Genomic DNA, 11416 nt, shown 5'->3' on the forward strand with positions numbered 1-11416 from the left:
ACCTTGTCAAACAATACCATCGGATTGGTTAGATGAGTTCACTATATTTTGATTGGTAGACAAATCAAGGACGTTTTAGTCTCAGTTTGGTATAAATTGGTAGTGTTTGGGAACGATAGAATTTGTAAACCAAAATAAGGGAATCAGGATTGTAAATCAGAAGACATACCCTGGTGGTGATAAAAAGAAAACTGAAAAGTGTAATCAAGTATGATCCTAGAACCAACAACGAAAGCAGATCAAATGTCACGCTGGCAACCTGCATTTTAAGTAATTAATTGCACAAGTAAATAAATGGAGAAAGATTTAACTGCAGATAATTAACAAGCAAATGCAGTTGACAATATGACTATAAATATTGGCTTAAAACAAAAGTAATGGGCCACTCAAGCTTAAATCAGCAAGCAGTGAAAGAGGAAAACTTTAGTTACGAAATAGGTCTGAAATGTTGAAATCACAGTGGTCAGAGATACTTTTTTCTTTTCCTTTTTTTTCTGATGAAAATAAGTGATCGGAAATTCTCATATTCATCACCCACGAGACATGGTATGACCCCTTCATCCATCTAATAAATTTTTCATGTATGAAAATATAGGGTGAACTATTCGAACATGCGTGTACTACTGTAACAACTGGCTCCACTAAAACCAAACTTCACAACTGTTCCTGAAGAGATCTCATGGTAAGGCCAGGTTTAGTAATCTTGTTGTATTTTACAGGCTCATCCATATGTAGTTGGTTATTTTGAACATCTTAATGTATGAGATCTGTGATGAATATATTTACATAGGTAGCTCGTGGCGATATTGATCGAGTTTAGACTATACTAAAAAGTCTTCACGTTACATTTAAGCAAATACTTGTATTTCAAACTTCTACAGAATTATACTATTATTGGCGTGATGTTAGGAACCACGAGCAAGGCTAACAGATGGGATAGAGTTATTTACACACCTGATATATATGCAACTTGCCACTAGTTGAATCGAAAAAAGTGAACGTTCCATCTTGAGTCTCATGCTGATCGTTCACCTCTACAGTATGATCAGCTAATTCCTGAAGTATTAAAAGCACATGTTGGTCAAACAAGAAACTAAAAGGCACAGATACCTTAAGGAGCTCAAATTGAGGTACGTCGGTGCTCAAAAGAAAGCCTGAAGAGCTAATTTGGTCCAACCAAACAACTCCATGTTCACTAGTAGCATGGAACACCATTACAGGTTAAAGATGTGCATAAAACGGATGGACCAGCTAATCTGTAACCAAGTAATAGCCTAATAGGTCAAATTAAATTTCCATTCTACTCTCTTTTACAACATTAATTGCCAAAGCAAAATGACCTAACCAAGCCATTATGACAAGGGATAATGATATACACAAAGATGTCCATTATATTATAGACACCAAGACATTATGAAGATATTTATAAGGAAAAAATATAAACAATTAACTACTCAAAATATTTAAACGTAACATGCATCTAAAATTCACACGAAGCTGCAGAATGAAGGAGAAAGAAAGCAATGTACAAAAAACGCTTTGATTATCTAAACCTCTGAACCAGCTGATCAATCACCCGATTCTTCAGAAGTAATTATCTGCTCTCTATCTGAACCAGCTGATCAATCAGCCGATTCTTCAGAAGTAATTATCTGCTCTCTATAACAAAAGACAGGCAAAACAAAATCCTACATATACAAATGCAAATGGGATCTGACATACAGTCCCCTACTCCAAAGAAAGAATTCTACAGAAGATGCATACATGTTTCCCTAGTCATAATTTGTCATTGACACTTGGACTAAGCAATGTAATAAAAAAGGGCAGCTCGGTGCACTAAGCTCCCGCTATGCGCGGGGTCCGGGGAAGGGCCAGACCACAAGGAATGTAATGAGGAGAATAAATAAATCTTTCATAAAATCATTCTCCAGAAATCTCAAATGGTATACTGACACTCTGACAGAACTACTCAAAATTCAACCCTTTTCTTATAAGGGAAATAAGACTCCCTCAGCTTAAAAAAAAAAGGTAAATAGTACTCTGTCCCAATTTATGAGAATCAACTAGGTCTCAAAAGGAGCATGCATGACAAGACCTATAAGAGGCCAAAAAGCTCTTGTCTTCCTTTCTTAGATTCACTGTTCTGCTGTCATTGTTTATTTCTCATATAGAAGACAATCTCATCATTGGAAGTATAAGGTTTTATCAATTCATGAAATCAGCAGTGCAATGGTTTAAACAAAAAATTTGTACTCCAGGGGAAAAGAGGTAGACTAAAGTCAGTCCTTAGAGCTAGACTTTCAGCAACAAGCTGTCTACGCAATGGCTTAATTAGACAAAAAATGATTGAGGCTTCACCAGTAAATTGTCTACACAGGGAACCAGATATTCAACAAATGGCTGTCAGAGAAGTTTTATAAATAGTACAAAGAGGTATTAGAAGCTAGGCCACAACCTTTCTTTCTCATATGAAAAAAAAAAGGAGAACAGACAAAAGAGGAGCTAATCTCTACCTGCAATCAGCCAGACCTCCTGTGCTTTCCAGTAATTCAGGTGCAGCAGAAAGTTCAGAAAGTGTTGCTGCAGTGATTTTCAACCTTGAAAACTTTTCATGCTCCGAGGCTGCCAATACCGTTTAGTAGATTTAGCACAGCAAAAAGACTAAACATTGCATACAAAGACAATTAAACAAGTAAAGATGGGTATATCTGATTGCTTTAGCAACCAGTAAGAACAAGCTATTTAACAGCGAGAGCATTCAAGTTTAAGTGGGAGGCGTAATATCTATAGTCTACAGAACGTGACTGTCACATAGTAGTCAATAAAATAGCTTAGAACAAGCTCTCCAGCTGGTTACACAACAGAAACTGAAACTGTCAAAAACTTCTATGCAAATTACATCAGTGAGGGTTTAACTTCTATCCGTGGTAAATTACAGATTAATGATGCATAAAAAATCATAAACGCATTTCTAGTTACTAAGTGACAAGGAAACATGACAAAAGACTTCCATTTCCTCAACTACATGCAACATTCTTCATCCAAATCCAAAGACTTCTGATGCTACTTTACAGATTAAATCTGGAAAGGAAGCCTGAAAATTAATTGTATTCACTATTAAGTCAACTTTTTTCCTAGTCCCAGAGAACTATTTGAAATTAGAAGCCAACATGGGGGAGAGTAGGGGAAAGAGTGTTATTTGAGCATGACAGGTATGAGCAGGTTGACTGGGGGTGCTTATTTTGGAGGAAGGAAATGCGATTAGTATTCGCTTTCCAGATTCCTCCATCAAGGTCAATCTATTCATGTACGCGGTAAAAGAGACGGTGGTTAAAAAGGAGTATGTAGATGTCGCTCTCCGATAAGATCAGATGTGAATTTCCTCTCGAACTCTAGGGGAAAGATGCTGCATAGTAGCCTTTTTCTGTGGTTCATTTTCTTTTGAATTGGAATTTCATTCCAATAAGGTAAAACTGAGCATTTCACAAAGCTCAAACAGAATATTAGTCTCAAAGACAAAGACGATTTATGGGCAAAAAAGAAGGGGTCGGGGGGCGGATGACCAATAAGTTACTACAATTGCACAAATACCACCCAAGGAACCACTGCATATGCACAAATCCATGAATATTGTCAATGAGATCAGTGATTATGACTAAACTGTCCTCTGAATGCAAATCTCAAGCGGAACAGGATTCTGAGTGCTTATTCTAAGGTGCCTACCAAGTTCAAATTACCATCAAACAAGAGGTATTTCAGTTCATATTTATAAAGATCAAAATATGTTTATTGTTAAAAATGATAGATTCTCTTCGAATGTTAATGTATTTTAGTTATAAACAGTTTGGCGTTGATTTACGTCTCAGATATAGTAGTTTAGCTTGGCACTTAAAATTTTTTTGGTCTTCCCTCTGTTTGCTAGAATCTTGAACTGCAGTGTGACTGCGAGAAAGCATAATAAATTTAAATCGATGTGATCCTAAAGAACCTGGTCAATGAGATACTGTTTGAGTTTTCAGGGGTCGAACAGTTGAGTTAGAAATACTGTTAAAAATTATAGTAGATGCTCATAAATATGATAAAATCTAAGTGAGCAGAATGATTTTGACAGCGGAATGTGAATAAGAAAGTTATCATAGTATCACCTGAGGTGAGCAGGATAATGTTGGTATTTGAGGTGAAAGTATGCTTTTAGTGAAGTGTAAGTAGTGTTGAATGGGCCTTTAAACTGCCCCAGATGATCGTTCCTTTGTGAATATCTTCAGTGTATGCCCTTTCCTCCCTCCCCCCCCCCCCCCCACCCCACACCACACACACATATAATGTGGCTGTTATGCAGTGTTTATCTTACAGAAAATAATGTCTAATCCATATGTGAGTTCCTTTGGAAGATCCAAGTACTTTCTGTCATTAGCCTTGACTTTGGGATTATTAATTCTTATAACAGGCAGTCCTGCAAAAGCATTAGTGACATCTTTGTACAATATGCATACAATATGTTAATTAACCATATGGTACTTTTAAGAATTCTCATGTGATATTTCAAAACGTTACGTAATCCATTGGGGACCAACTGAAATTCTGTGCTATTTCAAAGAAGTAATATCCGACTCATTCGATGGATTATTCCATCTTTCTATATCGGGATCATATAAGTAATTTAACTGGATATACTTCTAGACTAGTACCATGTTAGAGATGAAAATTTTGTTTGCATGATGTTCTTGTTACACACATTGTTAACGTGACTGAAATTTTTAGCATCTCATTTTGCATAATGCTATGAGAATTAGGAGTGGTCCAAATGCTGCAGTTCAGGGACAGTCGTAAGACGCATTTGCAGTAGTCCTACCTCCTCCTCTTCCTCCTGTTGCTGTACCTCCCTCTTCTGCACCATCTCCTTCTCTTTCTACATCTTCCACTTTGATTCCTACCCTTGTTGATTCTCCTGAGCCAGATACCAAAAGGTGTTCAAATCTAGTGAAGCCATCATCATTCTTTGGTCCTCCTCCTTCCTGTTCTCCACTGATACCACATGTTTCTTCATCTGTGCCTACTGCTCCTCCACTTCATCCCCCTGGGAATCTACAACGCCTTTACGGAGCTTCTTTGCTTCAACCATTTCCTCCTCCCAATCCGCCTCCATCTCTCACGCCTACCCCAAACAACGGACCTGTTATTAACCGAGATAAAGTGCGTGAGGCACTTGTGATGCTTGTTCAAGTAAGCTTTTTGAATTCGGCAGTTACTTTGCTATGTGAACTTTTTTATGGCTCTAATGTTTTAGAAATTTGCAATCAATTGCACTGGATCTAATAATGAAAATATATATGGAAAGCACAGAGGTGCTGAGGGTGTGTATTTAAAAAGAAAGAAAAAAAGAACTCCACATTATGATCGACTGAACGTTACTAAGAGTATTCAAGTAAAGAAGAGAGAGAGAGAGAGAGAGTCATTCCTATAGGACCTAATTTTTTATTTGTCACCTAGTCCGGATGCTTTTCCATCAGTTATCATTAGTTCATTGACATTTTGTTCAACTTTTCACCTAATTAAGAAAGTGAAAATACCCATAAATACCTTGACTTATGATATGCCAAGTAGTTAAATTGTCATCACATTTTCTTGGAAAAGAGGTACCTTGTCACCAACCAAAACTCAAAGATTTTGTAGGAGAGTTATTAGAAGTTGGCTGGAAAAATATAAGTTTGCCAAATAAGATCACAGGAAAATACTAGTCTAGACAATGGGTAAAAAACTAATAGCGAGTCTGAGATTCAGGGACAAAGTTAATAGGGACTTGCCAAGGTTATATGGACTTCAATTTCTTGCTTTCCTTTCTGAAGCATTTTCTTTGTAGTACTGCAAACTAGTTATGGAGTCTGCAAATAGTTAGAAACTAAATATTGGAGGGTTCGGTTGAAGTTTTGTTGGTGTAGCTAGTTGATTAGCTGGACAGGATGAATCCAAATCAACCAGGACGAATATTGGCGAATCTATAATACTCTAAGAAAATCTTAAATCTAAAAAATTATTTTGTTTCAAAATATCTGTAGAGAGGGAGACCGAGGGAAATCATTGAATCCGTTGGCTTAATTCTGAAAATTAAATGATAAGAATTTGTTATTTCAAACTTATTGAACTTCTTGTTAAGCTAATCAAGTCATTGATTACCCCGATTCTTGCTAATTCTATTAACTTGAAAAACCTGATATTGTATTACAAAAGCTCCTTAACAGTAACACAAAATGAAACAACATAATAAAAAAGTTGTACATTATTTATTGAAGAGAAGTTTAAGCAAATAACTAATTTTTGAGAATAGTAGAATACTTAGTCATATCTCTCAACATATCGGAGCCTTTGCAAGCAACGTTTCCCAGCTACGGTCTAAGAAACGAAAATAAGCATGTCTCCATGATCTCTTAAAAAGCAATGAACCACATACACCCCAAAAGCTTAGTGCAAATCCTATTGCCATTGAAATATAGAACCAATCCACTTCATCTTTGTCATTCTCATCTTCTTCATACTCAAGATTTGGAGTTTTACCACCTGGACTGCAGTTCACCAAGAGTGGAAGCCCGCAAAGATTGTTTCCTTGAAAACTAGTGGGATCAAAGCTTTGAAGTTGAGTGCTCAATGGTATCATACCTGATAAATTGTTATCAGATAGATTCAAGTAGCTCAAAGTGAACAAACTCGAAAAGCTTTGTGGGATTTGACCATAAAGTTGATTTTCTGAAAGATCAACAGATTCCAATGTTTTCATGTCGCCAATACCATTTGGAATCCCACCAGTTAGGTTATTTTTGGAAAAATTAAATGATCTTAATCCTTTAAGACGTGTTAGACTTATAGGAATATGTCCAGAAAGATAATTGCTAGACATATCCATACTTGTAAACAACATCAAAATGGTGTCATACTGATACATGTTGCCTTTAGTCATCACCATTGCGCTCTCTATCGGATCTCCAAAATCTTTGGAATAATACATGTTGCCTTTAGTAATCAGTATTACGCTCTCCATCAGATCTTCAAAAGAAGTGGAATAATGTAACTTATAATCTTCCAGTTCCGTTTTTCCTTTGACCATTGCACTGAAATTGCTAATACACCTTGGTATGATTCCAATGAATGTATTGTTTGCAAGGTCTAAGATCTGAAGATCTTTGAGGTGACAAAGTTCTTGAGGCAATTCACCATCGAATTTATTGGACCGAAGGATAAGGACTATCAAGGTTGGAAACCTCAATCCCAACCAAGAAGGTAATTTTCCAACAAACTCATTCTCAGCTAAATCTATTTTATACAGTTCTGTGCAGTTCAAGGATGAAGGAAATGGACCATTAAGTCTATTTCTTCGGAAGTCCAAGGATCGCAGATCACTCAAAACCTTCATGGATCTTGGTATGCCTCCAATCAAGTTATTGTCCCTCAAGATTAAAACTCTCAAACTTGGCCAATTCATCCAACAATTAGGAATTTCTTCTGATAAATAGTTTCGCCCGAGGTTTAAGATTTCCAATTTATAAGGTCCATTTTTTGCTTCACACAAAAAGTTAGATAAACCTTTTGAAAAAGAATTGTTCGAGAGATCTAGCTCAGTTACATTGGTTGAAATTAACGGTAGTGGCCCACTAAATTTGTTGGAACCCAAGTATATTAACCAATCACCATCTCCATTTCCAACTGACGAAGAAGGTGTTGAGATGATTGGAACCTCACCAACAAATTGGTTGTGAGAAAGATTGAGAAGTTTGATTTGAGAAGACAAGTTCCAAAACCAAGTTGGAACCTCACCTTGTATTCCACCATCTGATATGTCAACTCGCGTTATCATCTTCTGAGTTCGAAGCCACATGGGAAACAGAGGGCCTATATTCCAGCCGCCTATTTCCATGTACGTGGCTTGAAAAGGTGGAATCCAATTTTCACTCACTTTTAAAGTTAGATTATTTCCAGATGCAACAAATACCCGCAATTGGGTTAATTCAGAGAAATGACTTTCTGTTACAACACCTTCCAACCTATTGTGATTGATGGAAAAGTCTTCTAGCACTGAAAGTTGACCAAGACTTTTTGGAAGAGTTCCAGTGAGATTATTGTTGTCTAGACACAAATGACTCAGAGAAGAACTATTTCCCATTTCTGCTTTAAAGAAATTACTCCTACCGTTGAATAATTCAGATACTTCCCCATCAAATAGATTATCTGAGAGATCAAGATATTCTAATTTCTTTAACTTTCCAATTACATTTGGTAACTTTCCAGAAAGCATATTATTCGAAAGAATGAGAGATTTAAGTTTTGTCATGTTTTCCCTTTTACTCGGTATTGCACCTTCAAGTCCACTCCCTCTGAGATTAATATATTCAAGATTACTTAGATCAAATAACCATCTGGGTAAAAGACAATCGAAAGAGTTATCAGAAGCCCTGAAGGATGTGAGAGAAGTCAAGTTAACTGGATCGTCAGGAAACGGGCCAGTAAAACTACTATGACTCAAATTAAGAGAAGCGAGACTGGCGAGGTTGAAAACCCAATTGGGAACAGAAGAATTAAAGTTGTTCCCAAAAAGATCGAGGGTTTCAAGTGAAGAAAAATTGTGATGAAGTAGAGGTTGTATATGATTAAGTTTACAATTGGATAAACTAAGATCAACAAGAGAAGGAAGCATGTTAATGACCTGTAGCCAATTAGTTGCATTGCTGAGATCCACATAACGCATCTCCAAGTGCTGAAGACTCAAAAGACTTGGCAGACACTCAAGGCTATTGATCCTTGGATATGTCGAACGAAACAACTTTCTCGAAACTACCCAACCTCCCCAATCACTAATTATGTGTAGCTCAATCACGTGACGAGTCAGATTGTTACACACGACCCCTTCCCATTCGCAACAATCTTTTCCAACAACCCAAGAAGAGAGAAGACCCAAGGGATCATGTACTTCTTTCTTCAAGCACTCCAACGCTCGTTGCTCAGTTTCTCTGCAAATGCCTACACAAATAACAAACTTGGTGTTTGTCAAAATAAAAAACAAGAGAACCCATAGTGTTATTGCTAACACTTTCATGGTGTGGAAAGTGCAATGTTTTAGACTAGGAAATGAAAAGTATGTGTGTCAAGTAGCTGCTTGCTTGTATTTTTTTACTAGGCCGGGCAATATGTATTTATAGATATTAAGAACTGTAGAACTGACTGTTTGACTCGAAGACTTGTTGATTTTAAAGAGTTTTTTCTCTTCCTTTTTAAACTGTATATATTACTCCCTCTGTTTCATAATAAATGCCACCTTAACCAAAAAAAATTATCTCATACTAAGTATTACTTTAGAAAATCAAGACATAAATTAACTAGTTTTTACCAATTTTACCCTTAGACAATAAAGTAACATCTAAATAATAATTGAAAAAGCCACATAGTAACTTGATATTGTTGGATTCTCAATGTCAAAAAGTTTATTTTGTTGTGCATGCTTTAATCAAAAGGTAAAAATAATTTATTTTTATTATATAAAGGTAATTTGGTAAACTTCATATTATATTATTGATTTCTTAATATGTGTATTTTTAGCTAAGGTGACACTTATTATGGAATGGAGAGAGTAATTAATTAGTGAAGAGGACTCTTCCTGACAACTTTGTCAAGTGTCTCTGTTTGGGTCATGCCTGTACACAGCCCATATGAAGTAATTGACGGTTTGCCCTTCAAATGGGGCTGGTGGTTAATTTTACGGGACAACTACGTATATATACAGTTTAAGGAGAAATATTTACAAAACGTAACGATAATTTTATATTTATAAAATATAACATTACAAACTCTATACAAAACATGCTTTTAAAAAAATATTCGGCTAAAAAATTTATGTATGTGTATATCTCGCTCAAGGCTTAAAAAGTTCGCTCAAAATTTAGTGTATAAAAACGGTATGAAATGTGTATATCTCGTTCAAGGCTTAAAAAATCCGCTCAAAATTTTGTGTATGAAAACAACATGAAATTTGTATCTCGCTCAAGTCTTAAAATTTCGCTCACATTTTCTCGTATAAAGTTTATGGTAGATTTCTGTAAAATCAATACAACTACAACAACATTGTATACGACTTTGATACAACATTCAAGACTTAAAATAATCGCTCAAATTTTTGTGTATGAAATGTGTATATCTTGCTCAAGGCTTAGAAAGTTCGCTTAAATTTTATATACGAAGAACGTATGAAATGTGTATATCTCGATCAAGGCTTAACCATTACGCTCAAAATTTTATGTATGAGAATAGTATGAAATGTGTATATCTCGCTCAAGACTTAGAATTTCATTCACATTTTTCGTATGTAAAGTTCAAATTCGGTTTCTGAAAAATTAATACAACTACAACAATATTGTAACAACTTTCATAAGATATTCAAGGCTTAAAGTTTTCGCTCACAATTTTGTGTATGAAAATTATATTAAAAATTTCGTTCATATATACATATTTCATACAGATTCATACACAAAAATTTGAGGTAATTTTTTAAGCCTTAGAGCAAAAAAAAAAAAAACATTTAAAAAAAATATATAATTTTTTTTAAAAATAAAATAAAATATAGAATGGAAATTTTGTTTGCTATTTGACTAGTTATAACTCTCTTCATTTTATTTTATGTAGCATTATTTTTTATTGATTTGTTTTAAGAAAAAAGTTATTTTATCTGTTGGGAATTAGAGTCCACTCATAACGGATGCTCTAAAGGTCCACTATAAAAAATAGGGCAAAAATGTTTGTCAAAATAATAAACAAGAGAACCCACAGTATTGTTGCTAACACTTTCACGATCAATGTACAATGTTCTAGACTAGGAATTGAAAAGTATGTGTGTCAAGTAGCTGCTTGTCTTGTATTTTTGCTAGGCCAGTCAATATGTATATATGGATATTAAGAACTGTAACATAGTTAAAGATTAATGCTTAGTTTTAGAAAGATGATACATGTAAATGTTGACTGCTCAACTCCAAGGCGTGTTGATTAAGTCCAGAGGACTTTAGCAAGTCTTCCCCACAAGTCTTCCCCACAACTTTATTTAGTGTCCCACATTGATAAACTTGTCCATGACTCCAAGGCGTGTTGATTAAGTCCAGAAGACTTTAGCAAGTCTTCCCCACAACTTTATTTAGTGTCCCACATTGCATGCCCCTCAAATAAAAAAAATTACCCGCCCATACTCCAGAAAAAATTAAAAATATTTACCCGAAATGCCTCCAGTTGTGATACCAACATGGTATATAAATGTATTGAGATAGTATTATAAAAAATGCTTCTGCCCTCTCTTAGTCCTTCATGATATCATCTCAGTATATTTATATACCATGATGGTATCATGGAAGATGCTTCAGTTCTTCTCTTAATCCTTCATGATACCATC

The 11416-nt window shown here is 35.4% G+C and overlaps 1 protein-coding gene and 1 pseudogene across 1 annotated transcript; one reads left to right on the forward strand and one right to left on the reverse strand.

Annotated features, from left to right (window-relative positions):
* Nucleotides 1-2342: 2342 nt before the first annotated feature.
* On the forward strand, nt 2343-5670 carry LOC132628404 (mRNA-decapping enzyme-like protein; annotated as a pseudogene).
* A 676-nt stretch (nt 5671-6346) lies between these two features.
* LOC132628405 (receptor-like protein EIX2) lies at nt 6347-9082 on the reverse strand. The gene has a single exon (XM_060344187.1). The coding sequence runs from the start codon at nt 9080-9082 to the stop codon at nt 6347-6349; it is 2736 nt and encodes a 911-aa protein (XP_060200170.1).
* Between the last annotated feature and the right edge of the window lie 2334 nt (nt 9083-11416).

This window comes from Lycium barbarum, chromosome 2 (genome assembly GCF_019175385.1).
Source record: "Lycium barbarum isolate Lr01 chromosome 2, ASM1917538v2, whole genome shotgun sequence".
Taxonomy (NCBI): Eukaryota; Viridiplantae; Streptophyta; class Magnoliopsida; order Solanales; family Solanaceae; genus Lycium; species Lycium barbarum.